Source organism: Prinia subflava, chromosome 4, assembly GCF_021018805.1.
Source record: "Prinia subflava isolate CZ2003 ecotype Zambia chromosome 4, Cam_Psub_1.2, whole genome shotgun sequence".
NCBI classification, from domain to species: domain Eukaryota; kingdom Metazoa; phylum Chordata; class Aves; order Passeriformes; family Cisticolidae; genus Prinia; species Prinia subflava.
In genome coordinates, this window is record NC_086250.1 from 62,402,482 (window position 1) to 62,419,470 (window position 16,989).

The 16,989-nt window shown below is 38.7% G+C and overlaps 1 protein-coding gene across 13 annotated transcripts in view; it reads right to left on the reverse strand.

Annotated features, from left to right (window-relative positions):
* MAGI2 (membrane associated guanylate kinase, WW and PDZ domain containing 2) overlaps positions 1-16,989 on the reverse strand; it is a 703,046-nt gene that overhangs the window by 152,866 nt on the left and 533,191 nt on the right. For all 13 annotated transcript variants that reach the window (XM_063396964.1, XM_063396963.1, XM_063396971.1 and 10 more), the window contains exon 7: positions 5,213-5,270. In XM_063396964.1, coding sequence (XP_063253034.1) covers positions 5,213-5,270 — 58 coding nt within the window. The remainder of the gene's footprint in view (positions 1-5,212; positions 5,271-16,989) is intronic.

Consider the following 16,989-nt stretch of genomic DNA (forward strand, 5'->3'; position numbering starts at 1 on the left):
CTAGTTAAAAATGGAGAAAGCAAGACTTACGTACATTAAAAAAGGTAATCATGAACAACTAGCATCAGTATCAAAAAAGTAATTGTGTAATATGTTTATCATTTGATGTATTTCCATGTAGTAAAGGAAATACTGCTTTTGCCTTTACACAAGACAGTGATGAAACTCAAATACCACATAAAGGTCTGAGCATCCATGATCAAATGAAATGAATTTATATGAAAGGTTTTACAAGAAGACCAGTGGAATAGAGCATTCTGTTATAAAAGATCAAAGGAATTTTAGCTTTTTATTCAAGCAGAATCAATTCTGATATATAATTGCATTGTGTGAATACACTTGGAAGTAAATACTAGAATGTATTAAAGATGCCAGGACTGCAGACTTGAAGTCTGTAGGCTTCTCACAAGAGAAGTGTGAAGTTAGAGGACAGCTTCCAGTAGGAGGTACGGAGTACAATATCTAGCTTGTTTTATGTTAGCATTTGATAAAGTTAAAACCAGGATTGCTACACACGTGGGTCAATTGCTTCAACATAGGGATCATCTCCTTCTTTAGGGGCTCTAAAGTATCCTGCCCTCTTCTCCAACTGCCCTCCACAAGAGCAGAGGTTTGCCATGGCTTTTGTGCCATATCATGCAGATGTAATGGATATCCAGGATTAAACTCCAGATCTTCATTCAGGACCTTGCATTATGCTTAGTGTCATGTTGCAATTGCAGGGCACATCCCAGAGCTGCAGGAGGGCCCTTGCAGACTAAGATTCAGCTTAATCTGTGATATAAAAGTTGGGATTTTAGCTATTATGTGTTCATGGCTCAAGCAAGATTAATTACTGTGGTACTGACATCAAAGCTAGAATCCAATCCTACCTACAGTTTCTATGTAGACTTCAAGTTGTGCTTTGGTCTATTTAAACAGAAATATCTTTGATAACAGCTATCTTGAAAATGACATTTTGTCCTATCAGATCAGACAGGAAGACTAACACATGTTCTTGAAGCATTTCATGTTGTTGGTGTAACTTTAATAATTCTAAACTTCAATATATTCCCATATTTTGACTGTTTGTTGGTAGAGTGCAATCTCAAAAGCATAATGTGAAATTTCCAACTAATTAAAAAAAAACTGCATTAAATATTGTGCCCAAGAGGAGTCAAAGGAAAGAAAATTATATTTATAACCAGTCATTTTTATGAGTCAGTAACATTGCATTATACTTCTATACTGATGATACAGGAAACACAGCTCTTTTATGCAATTTTAAATGCTATACAGCTTCATGGCTAAATCAGAATAAGTGTTCCTGATGAGTTTACTTGGGAAAGAAGTTATTAACCTGAGTAATTCTCTTGAAAGGACATTCTAGCTTTTCATCTAGCTACTTCAAGAGCATACAAAATATATATTACTAGCCTAGGCCTTCATAAGACAAGCCAAATGTGAGTTTCAGAGATGGTTACAAATAAGTGCTTTTGTGATTAGAACAGATTTTGGATGGTAGCCAAAATGTATTGCTCATTGCTCATAGGATCTAATTCAGTGAACAATTCTAACTTCAATTTTCTTCTTTTATTTTTATCCAGTATATACTGAATCAAAAATCCTAGTCCAAAGACTAACCTAACTAATTTCTTCTAGTGCCACTGTGGCTGTGCAGAGAACAAGGAGTGGCTGCTGGCCCCTGCCAGCTCCCTGTATCTTACCTGGGGACAAACCCTCAGAGGTGGGATTTTCTTCTGAGCTGTATTTACTTGTCAAAATATTGCCTGCGTGATAAGAAGGTACCATCACCACCAGCCAGCCTATAAAACATAGACACAGTTCTGCCCTCTCAGGAGTCAGGGGGGCCAGGCTAAGTTGTTTTTGTGATGAGTTTCAGAAACTGAAACTGAAACACATCCTTAGATTTGTGGGTTGTAGTGCCTAATTTGCAGACTTTACTTGATGGTCAAGGCACTGAGCTCTAACAAAATGGTAGCTGGTCAGAGCCTGGGCACCAGTAGAAGAATTTTAACTATCTCCTTTTCTTAGCTACTTTAATATGTGGGGTGGGTTTTTTTGTAGTTTTTGCCTATAGCTTTTGAAATTGTTGCCTATAACCCAACAAAGTAATTCTGGGGATCAGGATGCCTATAAAATGGATATTCTAATGCATAACTTCTTAGTGCCTATCTACTCTTTATATTCACATTTTTCAGTTGATAACACTTTATAATGACAAAAAGACCTGAGATAACTTTTTTTATTTGAGTAGTAACAGAGTATTGTCAGATGTTGTGAAACAAGGAGGTACATTTTTCTAGAATAAATACCTACAGTTAATTTAGCTGTTCTGTTAAGGAGACCATGTCTGGAAACTAAGCTCTGTGTTGTAGTTAATCATCCTTAAAGAGGAAAACAATCTTTTGGCAATTAGAATCCTGAAAGACCTCGTGCACTCTAATGACTACTTTCTTTCCATAGTCCTGCACAGCTCAGTGCTGTTAGTTCTTAGTTTACAGATTAAGACCAGATTGCATGAAAGTTAACAAACATACAGCAAACACTTTTCATTTACACATTACAAATGAAGCCTGGACCTGCATAACAAAGCAAATGAAAATTATAATATTATTTCATACCTACCTGAATGCACAATTAAGAGAGATAGTTATACTGGAGACTTTTTTTTTAACAGAATTTGCAAATATGTTGTGATTCATCTTTAGGAACTCGACTAGCAAGAGGTGTAAATTTCTTTGTTTTGGTTTGTTTTCTTTTTTAGCTTTTTCTCTGGTCTCAGAATGTTTGAGCTGAACAGGGCTGCTCCTTGAGGTGAAATGGAGTCTGCCTGCCTCATTGCTCAACCCTACAAACTTCCCATGGGATACAAGTACCTCAGGGAGCAGAGTACAAGCCCTTCTTTTAGGAGGATTTTGTAGGCCTGCATGTGAACTTGGACTGGAACCTAAATGTGAGGAAGTTTGTAATCTTGCTTGTCATAATTTACCTCCTTTAATGACAAAATTAAGAGAGTTTATTGTAATCTGATTTTATCCAGTTAAAAATGAACTCATCTGTTGAATACTGGTAATAAAAAGCTGTTGACTGTCATATATTGTAGCAGGAAAAATGGAAAGCAGTCTTTGTTTCAAACTTATTGAGCTCAGGCATCAATTTAAACTACAGCTACATTTTAGTGACTATAAAACTCCACGTGAATTTAGCAGGGCTGCAGTTTTAATACCATACCCTGAGCATCCATTCCACTTCTAAAAACCTCAGAGACTGCAGTAGGTTTGATGTACCAGTCCACAAATCTTATCTGTGGTAGGATTAATAAATTTGGCACTAACAGCCTTAAAATATGTAATTGCACAACAACATCTGGGCCTTGCGTCTGTTTACCTGTGGTTGGACATGAAATGCAGATAAATACTTGTTCCTTTTCTGGCTCTGCAGTGGAGGGTGAGCCTTGCTGCTGCCAGAATGCCTCGGGCTGTACTAACAACCAAGTGGAGTCTCAGTAAGAGATTAATGCACAGAAATTGCACAACACCTGCTACACCCCAAAATACACTAAAAACCACTGGGGCAGAGGCTTTACTCACACCCAGCAGCTGCATAATTGCACATATAGAAGTCTTTGGTGGGGGTTAAGTTTAAAATGATCTACTTGGGGACATCATAAAAGAACTCAGGCATCACAAGGTGGAGTAATTCAATAATATTATGTAGGGACTTCAAAACTTATCCTTTTGCTTGAATCTGGACTGACTAAAGTGACTTGAGCTGAGTAGCAAAGTAGATGGAGCTGCTGCCTCTTTCACTTGAGGGCAGGAAGCAAGCTGGGGACAAAGAAGGAGAGCAGGTGCTCTGGCATTTGGAGAATGGGACAGAAGGAGTCAGCAGAGCAGTGATCAAACACCATTTTCAGTTGTTTGTTTGTTTTGTAGAAGTCTGGGGGACATGCAAGGGCATCCACAAGCAGGTAAGAAAGGGTCATCTTACATCTTCTAAACTTCCAGAAATCAGACGATTTTTTGATATCCTTGCACACTTGAACCCTTGCATAACAGCAGCATATCCTGAAGCCTGGAAAAGCTGCATCTCCAATACCCGTCCAGGGCAATCCTGCAGCCCGTGTGTTGGTATGGATTCAAGAGACCAAGGGAAAAATGTGAGACACAAAGGAAGTTTTCCATTTTCTATGGAACAACTAGATAAATAGATTTCTTGAGTGTCAGGATTTGAAACAGATTTTTAGGTCAGGGGCCATATTCTCTAAAGATCTCTCGTGTTTAATAAAAGGCACTAATGGAATAGTTGTTTCTCAACCTTTCAAGTGCTGTCTGCACAATGACAAGAATGGTTTTCTGTCTCCTCTCCTGCATAGTGACTGTAGAGAGCAGAGAGAGAATTTACCCCTCCCAAACAGGCGTCATAATCTGAATCTAGATTAATTTTTCATAACTCTCCTTCACTATGTTAAGTCAAAAAGCAGAGGAACCCTTCTCTCCTCAAGTTATGTACAACTCAAGTTATGAGCTCTGTACAACTCATTTTGTACATAAAATAAGATTTACTTATTTTATGTACAAACTGGCCAAACTGGCCTCTGTGCAAACTGATAACCAGTTTGCACAGAGAAAGAAGCTTTTTTTTTCTTGTCTCATTACTAAAATAAAATCTGAAGAAAATGAAAGCAAGGATTGTACTATGAAAATAGAATTTATATTGTTTAGAGCTGCATTTTTAGATATAAAATAAAACATAAAATTTTACATGCAGCATATAAATAACTTGTCTTTAGTATAAACACCTGATTTGCAGCAAGAACTACCCAGAAATGGATCTTAACTGAGCTAAAATGATTATGCTTTGTTCTATTCATTGATCAACAAAATTTATACCTTCCTGGATATCCAAAGCTTAGTTAGAAAATGCAACTTCTCTTTAATGGATATGTTCTTTGTACAAGTGTCAGCTGGAAGGGTAGCACGAAACCAGACCCTAGATAGAGTGGCTGAATGCCTGAGTGACTGATTTGGGACACTTTGGATATATCTGTGTACATTAACTCCATTGATGACTGAGAATTCCTGGTATACCCTTAGTTTAACATGCCAAGTAATTGTAGCCATTCCTTGCCAGGCTGAGCATTGCAGAGGATACCAGTGTTAGGTTATGACATATTAACAGCAACTTAATATTGAACTTGGGAACTTACTCAACATAATAAGTGCCATAAATGGGATCATCAATTTTCTCCCAGCCATATGGAAGCTCTGAAAAACAAAGAGTTAATCCCTCTCAGTAAATGCAGTACAGAATGCAAAGATTTCTCATAACAAAATTGTGGATCTTTGCTGGGTGTTGAGGGAAATAATAGTGAAATTAGATAGAGTGACTAAAGCAAATGCCAAATCTTGAACACACCCCATGGCAGCCACAAGTACTAATAACTTGGAAATTTGCATGTAAAACCAGCTCTCAGTTTCTAGAGCAACACATTTTAGTGAACTTCTTTGTTGTTCCAACAGTTGTACCAGCCAACAACTGTAGCACATCTTGTGTGACACCACCACCAGAGGAAGTGAGGGCATTCCATTTTCACAAATTGGTACACACAAAAAATAATTTGCTTTTTGACCTTTTTATCTTAGGAATCCTGGAAAAATTGGTCTAGAAGGAATGAAAAGAGTTTGTCTCTTGCCATATGAGTATAGTCAGTATACTGAAACGTTTGCATTATTTTTCTTACTGTGATGGCAATTTCACAATCTCCAAAGGCATCCTGTTCCAAAGGTTAGTTATATATCAGGAACACAGGAGCACAGAACAGTACATGAAGGTACAAACCAAAATAAGATATTGTGGCATTCTCTGGAGATAAAGCTAACTACATTTTTTCAGAAACAGAAATCCCTAAAACATTCTAGTCTTCTTAACAATGAAAATGTTTTAATATTAATTCAATAATCTTGAAAATCAATCTGCATTCATTTATAACCAAACTGCCACATACATATTCATGTGCATCCATACTTATTTTATTATCACTAACAATGAATGCTTAAAAGATTACTATACAGCCAACAGAATTTCATTCTGTGTTTAAAAGGCACCAGACAGAGACAAGAAGTATCTCAGTTGACATGAACAGGGTAAAAACCTCAGTACCAGACGTGATGACTTGGATGGAGGAGATCACAAAGGGATGAGCATTCCTATTATGCACAGGTATTGATTTCTGTGCAGTTAAAGACTATGACACAATGTATGGGGATAGTACTGAGATTCTAAAAGGAGATTTGACTCTGGAATTCCTTCTGTCAGATTTTTTCTTCTCTTTAAACTCCATTGCACTATTTTAAAGTAACTTTTTGGAGACAACGAGTACTGAACTAGACAGAACAGAACTGATTTAGAATATTTTTAGCTTTGAAATCTTCCTAAGTCCACACTCTGAACTACTTTTGTCAGTGCTATTTTGTTATTGTCACTTCATAGGAGTAAAGGCAGCATAAGGTATTCCAGCAGGTCACAGAATTACAGAATGGTTGATGTTGGAAGGGAGCTTTGGAAGTTGTCTAGCCCAACCCCTCTGCTCAAAGCAGGGCCAGACAGATCAGATTGCTCAGGACCATCTTCAGTCAGCACCTGAATATATCCAAGGACGGAAACTCCACAACCTTTCTGGGGAACTCAGTGTGTGCCCTTTTGCCTCCTGTCCTGTCACCAGACACCTCTGCAAAGAGCCTGGTTCTGTCCTCCTTGCACCTCCATTCATGTATTTATTTAGACTGACAAAATCTCCCTTGAACCTTTTCTTCTTCAGTCTAAACCATCCCAGGTCTCTAATCCTCTCCTCATGGCAGGGATGCTCCAGTCCTTAATCGTCTTAGTGGCCATTCACTGGACTCTCTTCTTCATGCCCATGTCTCTCCTGCCCTGGGAGCCCTGGATCCAGCACTGCAGCTGTGTCTCACCTGTGCTGAGCAGAGAAGCAGGATCATTTCCTTGCTCTGCTGGTGATGCCCAGTGCAGCCCAGGAGGCTGCTGACCTGGTTTGCTGCAGGGGCACATCCCTGGCATGTCAGGGCTCTAAGCATTAGAAAGACCTGCTGATTCTTTTTCCAGACCTTCTCAGAACTTGAGCAAAATGAGGTGGGTCACCCTACAATGGCTCTCACAAATCCTGTGTATCTTGGGACAAGAATGTGTAATGTAATCCATAAATATTCAAAAATAAAATCAGCTGATGCACAAATCCTGTACTGCCCCTACAGAAAGCTTCATTGCCAACTCATGCATGATAAACAAGGAAAAAACCTGCTCTGAAAAATAATGCTCTTACCAAACACTAATGACAGAGAATGAATATAAAGTATTAACTTCAATAATATTGGTACACTTTATTTTCATGTAACCTTGCACAGTTCTCTCCTGCTAATTAACTTAATGTTGTTTTCATATCTGTCCATCTAAAATTATATTTTCCTAGAGAAAACTCAGGTACCAGTAAAACCTGTACATAGAAATACACTCAAACACACACACATCCCCATATACATACACACACAGGTGTGCATTGGTTCCTCCCCCAAAGTCCATTAGTAGATGCATTTTTTTCCCAATAAATAAATAAATAAATAAATAAATGGATATTTTGTCTAATTTTGAAAGTGGGTATTTTTATGTAAATGTATACTCTACAAGTGTACAGATACAGATAATGCATTTAAGTATTCATAAAAATCTGAGATAATTCAGGATTCATTATTGACCTATTGCCCTTTTTCTTCCTAAAGTAATACTTAATTGTACTTACAAACTGGCACAACTACTGAGAAGGAAAAAGAAAAATTCCATATACTAGTGTAAAAGTCTGTAAAAATTTAATGTATTTGACATACCAAGGAGAACCCACTTTTAAATGCATGATTAATGCCTTAATGAATGACTGACTATTTAACATCATAAGATAGCCATGGGTTCAGATGAAAGAAAAACACGACTACGTTTGTGTACCATAATACACTCCATGTAAGGTTGTGCTCTGATTTTATTGTTTCATTTAAGATTCAGCCTATAAGCTATGTTTAATTAAAATTCTGTGTTGACCAGTAAAACAGATTTGCTAGAGCACCAACCCCAGGCCCCTGCCTGTCGAGAATGGCAGATAAGATTAGTGAAGTGGAGTTTACTACAGAGGTTCTCTAAGAAGAATCTTCTGCTACATTAGCTTTCAGGAGCACTGTGATTATTTTTCATTACATTAAATAGTGGCATCTATTTCATTTTTCACTATTGAAATGAAAGATTAAAGGACAGAAGTACTTTACTGCTTCATAAAGCAGGAAGCTAAGCATTTGCCAGATTAGGGGTGAGGGCATTACAGTTTCTGCTTTTGATTTCACTCTGCCCAGGGATGATCATTAGGGATGAAAGTGAACAGTAAATATTTGTAAAAGAGAATTGTTGTAAAACACTAGTGAAGGAGATTGCTGATGGCCACCATGATGTGAATAGGAAAAAGAGCTATATCTTACAGCTGATATTCATTTAGTAGCATCAGCACGCTCGTTTGAGTGCAATTTTTGCAAGCATTAGTTCATGGATGCTGTGCTGATATGACAAACATCTTCATCTTCAGGAGCTCAACATTTCTACCACTCATGTCCTCCAAGTCTCTAGACTGCTGAAGGCTTTCTCTACATAGAAGGAATAAAATTAAAAATCTACCTTTTATTTTTAAATCTTATATATGTAATATCCTTCTATCATCCAGTGCAGGGCCTGTTCAGGAATACTTACAAAATCACATTTTAAAAATCATTAATAGTTTGAGCAGTGGTTGGCAATGCTGACACAATAAGTGGATGTAAGGTGCTGAATAATCTGTATTGTATCTTTATATTCTCCAGTTTCTGCAATGTATGCTTTATTCCTTACAAGAGAAGCAGCATCTAGCCAACACCAAAACAACCAGTCATCCAAACCAACTTTTGCTCAGTAAACATCTGGGTGAGCTTTTAATTCAGAAGAAACTGTATTTATAAAAGCTAAATGCCCAGTCATAATGGAAGGGAGAAAGAAGGAAGAAAGGGAAAGAGAGACAGAGAGAAAGAGAGAGAGAAAGAGAGAGAGAGAGAGAGAAAGAAAGAAAGAGAGAGAGAGAGAGAGAGAAAGAAAGAAAGAGAGAAAGAAAGAGAGAGAAAGAAGAAAGAAAGAAAGAAAGAAAGAAAGAAAGAAAGAAAGAAAGAAAGAAAGAAAGAAAGAAAGAAAGAAAGAAAGAAAGAAAGAAAGAAAGAAAGAAAGAAAGAAAGAAAGAAAGAAAGAAAGAAAGAAAGAAAGAAAGAAAGAAAGAAAGAAAGAAAGAAAGAAAGAAAGAAAGAAAGAAAGAAAGAAAGAAAGAAAGAAAGAAAGAAAGAAAGAAAGAAAGAAAGAAAGAAAGAAAGAAAGAAAGGGAATAAAAGGAAACACTATTATGAATTCGAGCAGGTCACTTTAACACAACTGTAGTGCCTTCTCATCACAGACTGCTTATGCTAATGGTGCAGATGCTCTTATTCTGCCTTCTGAAAGCTGTTGCATTTCAGAATGATTTTTAATGGTGCCACTTAACATTCTCTAGGGATGGAGGAAAGAGTAGATATTGGATCTCAATGTGCCAAGATGAAAAAGCATACTACCAAGCTCAGAGATTAATTTTTCTGAAGTTTATCATTTACAAACTGAGTTAAAGAGAGTCATAAAAACTTAAGGTTTCAGAACAGACAGCATTGTATCACTATCCCACTGATAGGCTGGAAAGAAAGATGAGAGCATATTTCCTGATTCAGCTGCAATCAAAACATTTGAATAGTTCAAAGGAATATAGCATGAGAGAGAAAAAGAAAATATAATGCCTGCTGTTATTGAAAATACTGTCAATAAGGATGTGGAAGCTGTGGAAGTCAATATGAGTTTGGTTCACCTTCCTTGTTAAAAATTAGGCACAGGCCAGGAATCATTTTCTAACCTATACAGGAGATTTTTCAGAAACATAATGTATCTTCCCACTCACAAATCTGTGGATTTTTTCATTTCTTGTTTTCTCTCTTTTCTTTCTCCCTGTTTCAAATTCGGTTTTGCCTTTTCAAGTTAGTTACCTGCTGCAGAGGGTATCAAAATATTTGGATTAAAAGTTACAAACCAGAGCAGCCCCACAGTCCAATGCAGTGTCACAGTTTTCCAGTTTCTCTAGGAGACACAGTCTTTGCAAATGTTCATCTCTAACTCTAAACCAGTGTTCCTCACAGCACAGCTTACACAAAAAAAAACCAAACAAAACATTGCTTGTAATACCCTAAGGTACAGCACACAGATTCCCAGGGGTTGGTGCTGCTCCAGGCATGCTGGGCTGCTCCCTCAGGAGCTCAGGGTTGGAGATATTTGGATTGGATGCTTTTGTTTGTGCAAGTCCACATTGTCCAGCTGATACATGAAACGCACTGTGGTTGTGCTGCTGCTCCTGAAACCTCTGATACAGGTTACCAAAGGAAAGAGAGGATAACACCACCCAGTGAAAATCAGGACTTTACCTACTACCCCCATACCTATGTGAATTCTGCTAGGTCACCTATCTGCATTCCACCTGGAGCTCCAAAAATGAACCAAACAAAGGGGTATATGCTGTGGTAACACTGAATGGGTGGGGAGAGAAAAAAAGTAGATAAAAAAGTTGCAAGTTGAATTGTTCACTCTCTCAGTGAGAATAACAACAAAGCTAGGACAGACAAATCCACCTCCACAAAAAAAAAAACAACAACAACATCAAAAAACCCTACCAAATCTGACTAGTTCTTTCATGGAAGATCTGGAAAACGTAGGGAATGTACCACCTCCAGGTCAAGCCATGTAGGTTCAATTTCAATGAAACTCCTGTTCTCCAACTGCCATTCTCATATCAGCAAATTTCACAGAATCATGAGTGTTTATGTTCTGTCTGAAATCTAAAAGCATTCATGTGCAATTTATTCTCACAAATAAAATGTCATTATGCAAAATTTCTCCTTGCAGAATGGAAATAAATGTCTAAGTAATACATCTGATAAATGCATCTTCTTCCTTCTGTGCAGCTTATTGTGACATGCTACATCCTTAATTATGTAGAACATAGATTATTTAATATTACTATAAATTCAATAATATTTTTTCTCAGCATTGTGAGCAAGTGAAATACTGGCAGCAGTAGGGATCTTTTTTAACATTAGGTATACTTGATTCCTCTGACATGCAGAACTGTGCAACTGGTAATTAAGACTTGAATTAATACAGTGAAAAAGTGTCAGCCTAATTACTTTTTGTTTGTTTCTTTTCTTTTCTTGTTTGTTTTTTGTTTTTTAATCAAAAAGAGTCTATAAAGGGCTTGTTAGCTTTTCATTCAAATAAAAATTAAAACCCCCAATCAATTAGAAATAAATAGGGGGAAAAGAACTTACATGTTGAGAACTTATCTAGATTATGGTAGGCAGTGCCTGGGATGGTTTCCTTAATAAAGGTTTAATAAGGAATTGAGTGCTTAACAGGGATGTGGGCAATAGCTGAAGCTGGTCTAAAGTATCATCCATGGGCCTTTTCAAGAGAAAGCCAAGAATTTCTGTTAAAAGATTTCAAACAAATTACAAAATCCTGTTTTCCACATATTAATAAAGAATAGATTTAAGGAAAGCAGGCACATTGAAAAAAATATTACTAAAACTTTACTTTTTTTTTTCATCAAGTCTTGTTATCCTTTCATCTTGTTCTCTCTCCTTACTCCTGGATTAGTTGTGTCAGGTGCCTGGTTCATATTAGAGAACCATGGAGAGAGAAGCTTAAACCAGCTCCTTGTTGATCTCAAAGTTCCTACTAAAGTGACCAGCATTCTGCTGGGGAAATAGAGCTAGCTCACATTTTAGCTGCAATTTCTTACTCAGAAGCCTGGATAGGAATGCATCCAGAGTTCCTTGGAATAATAAAACAGCAGTGTGCCTTAACTTCCAAGATGAGTGTAGTAAAATTTCTGAATTCTGTGTTAAATTACACACCATCTCATTTTCAGTGTGACAAAGGGTACCCATAAACGGAGTCACTGCCACACCCTCCCAGCTCACGGCTTTTAACCAGCTGATGTGGGCACTGACAGGGGTGAATTCCCTTCAGGATGAGGATTTCTGCCAGCTCACCTGTGGCTCCATGGCAGCGAGCTGAGGCGGCACCGCAGGCTGTGTTGGAGTACAGGATATCCCTCTGGCTGCCCTGGAGGGTTTGGAGACTGGACAGGGGGGTCTGGGATCTGTACAGGGGGGTCAGTTAGACCCACACAGATCCCAGGAGGACACTGACTCTGATTCCTGTCCATGGGAGTGAACACTCACAAACCCTAAGAATTTAAAATAAGTAGTAGCTGGTTTATTATAGAATATAAATATAGAAATTAGGATTCTTAGTATATGGGGCTGAAGAGGCAAGATGGAGGAATTGGGGAGTGGCCCCTGTCCTCCTTGTTCTTGCTCTCGTCCCCAATCTTGTACTGAGTTGGGTTTTAGAGATTGGCTTAGAGTAGAACTGACATGTTAGTATAGGTAGTAGGTATTGGTAAAATTTTGTAAATAAAAAATACGTCTCGGACAGTGGTTGGGTCAAAGATACCGTACTTAAGGTGCGGGGCTCTCTGATCCGCCCAGTCCAGCCGCGTGTCCTGCTCTGCTGGGGACGCCTTGCAAAGCTGGACAAGAACTGATAGATAATTGAGAATAAACAGCCTTGATAACACGAACTGCTGGACTCAACTTGTCGTCTCTGGCTTCGGTGTGAAACACCCAGGGTGAAGAGAAGACTGAAAACCTTATTACCCCTGGGAACAGCAACCCAGGGGAAACTCCCAGGGAACAACAACCTTGGGGGAACCCTTATTACCTTGGGGAACAGCAACCCCAAGGAGAATCTCAGGGAATCAATAACCCTGAGAGGCTGGTTCACGGTTCAGCCGGGCAGTGTCAAAACCAGCCTGAATGGGGACTGGAGCAGCCTGCCCTGGTGAAAGGCATCCCTGTGCCAGGGGGGTGCGAAAAGATGATCTGGCCCTGCAGAACAGGAGCCCTGAGCTCATCAGCTGCACGCTGCTTTATCAATTTGTATGCCGGAAGTTCAGCAGATTTGCTTCATGCCACGTAGGGCTCCAATGGGGAAGATTCTGCCTTTGAAACTGATTTTATTAACACAGCTGTTATATTCTATATTCTTTAGACTTTGGAAAAAACAGACTGAAAAGAAACACTCTTTTTGATCTTTTGGGTGTTCAAACCTTTCAATGCTTGTATCTCATTACTGACTGTATCAATTCAGCCTTGATACAAACCAGTGTTTTCTATCTAAAAAATGCATGATGTCATGAAGTCACGCTTTTCTTCTATTTGCTTTTCAGTCTCTTACTTTATTTATATTCTTTGCTTTGTTGTTAAACATTTGACTGCATACCCTGTGTATTTGTGGAGTAACTGAATTTACTCTTATTATAAAACCTAAACCCTCAAATTTGGCTACTGACCTAAAAAGATCCATATAAAAGCATGTAGCTACTAACAGCGCAGGCCAAATTTTATGGGAGGCTGCCAGGTATTTTGTTAGTCAAATTCAACAACTTTAATTATCTGTTCACCTCTTAACCTCTAGTATAACAAATAAAAAAAGTTTAACATTCTGTAACAAACCCAAATGAATTATTTCAGTACTATTTTCAGTGCTTTTATTAAGGAGGAAACAGGAATACCCTCAGCTTTGCTCACAGGATAAGTGCCCCTGCTCCTGCCTGTCTTGGTTGCCCTCTGCTGAACTCCTGTGTATCATGGGTCTAAAAACTGGATTCAGTATTACAAGTGCAGTCTAACAAGTCAGTTCCCAGCCTGTACTGCTGCAAGATATTGTTCCTGCCCAAGTGCAGAGCTCTGTATTTGTCCTTGTTGAAGTTCACAGGGTCACTGCTGGCCCAGTCCTCCAGCCTGGCCAGGTCCCAGTGCAGCCCTGCCCCTGACCACGCTGATGGGTCCCCATGGGGTCACCTGCAAAGCTGCCTCTGTTTTCTGCTTCAGACACAGAGACGTCAGACAGGGCAGATTTGTCTATAAACTGCTGCAATACTCCTCTTCCACAGGCATCCATAGTGTGGCCCATTAACCACTACCCTGTAAGCCTCAACACCCAACCAGTTACTTACATGCACAGCTCTCCATCCACCCAGATTTTTAATGTCTTAAATGTAACACACAAAATTTTGTGACAGATAGCAAAAAAAAAAAAATTTTGAATAAGTCAAGATAAATGACTTCCACTGCTTTTACTTCATCCACAAATCCAGTAATTTTAGCACAGCAAACAAGCTTGCCAGGCATAATTGGCATTAGGTAAATCCACACTAGCTGTTCCCAGTGCACTGGATATGGACAGGATGGAGTTAACTTTCCCCACAGCAGTTCTTGTAGTGCTGTGCTTTGCTCCAGTAGCTGGAAAGGTGTTGATAACACACCAGTGTTTTGGCTACTGCTGAACAGTGCTGGCACAGCATCACAGGTGTCTCCCCAGCATTCCCACATCACCCGTTTGGGCAAGATCTTGGGAAGGGACATAGCCTGTACAGCTGACCAGAAATGAAAAAAGGGATGTTTTGTGTCATATGATATCTGCTCAGAAATTAAAGCTAAGAGAAAGCACAAGGAAGGAGAACAATCATTATTCATGACATTTCCAGAGCAATTGCTATGTGTGCTGAAGTTCTGCTTCCTGGGAAGTAGCTGGACATCATTTTGCTGACAGAAAGAAGAGAGCAAAATCTTTGCTTCCACATTTGACCATTGCTTTTACTTTATTAAACTGCCTTTATCTTGACTTGTTTTTTTCCCCACCTTATTTTCTCCCCTTCATCCAGCTGAGAAGGAAACGGGTAGGGCAGCTTGATGGCCACCTGGTATCCTGCCAAGGGCAACCCACCATACTCTGTCACCACCCTCTTCTTCAGGTGTCCAGAAATGTTCTCAGGGAGCTCTATGTATCATCCAGGACACTGTCAGGGTCTGACGTGTGCCCGTGTTCCGAGCTCCTCTGACCCAGCATCTTGAACTTCTCTGATTCCATGGTCACTATAGCTGAAGCTGCTGTTGGTTATCACATCTCCTGCTAGTTCTTGCTATTAGCTCATAACAGGTCCAGGTGTGCCTCACTCAAATCAAAAATCACTCAGATTTTCTTATCTGGTACCTGTAGGAAGAGCTAATTCTCCCAAACTGTCAGAAATCTTGGTGCCTGCTTGTCTTCCTTGTTGCCCCTGCAGCAGGGGTCAGGGAGCTTAAGTTTCCCATGGAAGCCAGAATCTGTGATCAGAGACTTACTTGAGTTGTTTAAAGTACATTTCCTCACCCTGATCAGGGGATCTGTAACAACAACCCAGCGTGGTCTCCTTTACTGTCCCCCCTCTGATCCTGCCCCACAGCTGCTCATGAGAGCTCCACACAGCCATGCTGTTCCTGTGCATGGAGGATTCCCCTTTTTCCTCTTCTCCTCTAACCATATTTCCTGGTCCAACATGTTATTTTACCTTGTTTCTGAAGGATTTTTTAAATAACAACACTAAACTTCAATTAAAATTTCAATCAGCATTAGAAAACATGTGTTCCATGACTGCCTTTTTCTCACTGGGCCTTGGAAGTCTCAAGTCAATGTTTCAAAATAAATCACATAGAATAATGCTGTCTGGTTTTCTGGTGGCTTTTTTTCTGTCTTGCTATTACAACAAATGGCAATTATTTGATTTTATTTGACAGGGCAGTGATGCAAATGGATAGATGTATTATAAAAAGAGACAAAAAAATGTAGCATCTGTAGTGATAATGTAAAAAAAAAGAGTAGCCAAGTACTACTTTGTATGCTTACAATGAACTGATTATCTGTGGGTGGTCTACAAATAAAAAGCTATCCTGCCCAGACTGTAAAATTTCAAAGGCACATTACTTATTTGTGATGAGCTGCAACTGCCTCAGAGTCACCAGATACTGACCCTGGATGGAAATCTGAGAGCAGGTTAAATAAACTAGTGCTCTGATCAAGTACAGGGCATCTTACATTTCTCTGTTTTATTTACAAGGGGCCAGTGAAGTTCTATACAATCAGATAGAATAATCCTTCTCAAGGTACTTTCTATATGATCTGTTTCCATGACTACCATGCTTTTTAATAACATGTTTTTACAGTTCTAAACTTGGCTGCATATACATAATGCAGATACAGTAGTTGTTTAAATAGTATTTGATGAAATAGATAAATCAATACAATTGATGAGAGAGATTACATTGCACTGGGGAAAATTCATGTTAACACTGCACCTGCTGAAGCAGCAATTCTTCATTTACACTAGTGAAATAAGATTAGTCTGCTTTTTCTTCTCAGTGGCTTCACTGCCTTGTTGAGGATGAGAACTTTATTTTTTATTACTTCTTGCTTTGCTGTACAATCAATAAAAAGCTGCTTTGGTTGGATGGAACTGTTTTCTGAAACTTCTAGTTATAACTTATTCATCATTATGCATTAGTGATATTTATGGGGACACTCACTCCATACTTTAAGCATAATGTTAAAAAAATCCCTTGGCATTTGAAGGACAGGGAAATATATATGAATTCACAAGCTTATTTTTCTTTATTTGAATTGTAATGCCATCTGCCCAAACTCCATCTCAGTATGGTTCCGTGAGAGCATCAGAAAGGAACTTTGCATGAGAAACAGGTGTGTGGTGGTCCTTTGTTAATGTGCCAGACACAATGTGCTTGCACTCATAAGGGTACTTTGCAATTTTAGTTTCTAATTAATACATCTATTTGTGTCAATGACAAAATCAGGTTTCTAAGTCGCTTTTCCTTCAACAGTTTTAACTCTGTGGGATAATAATACAATAAATATCTACCCATGTTTTTTTCATGTTTCAATGTT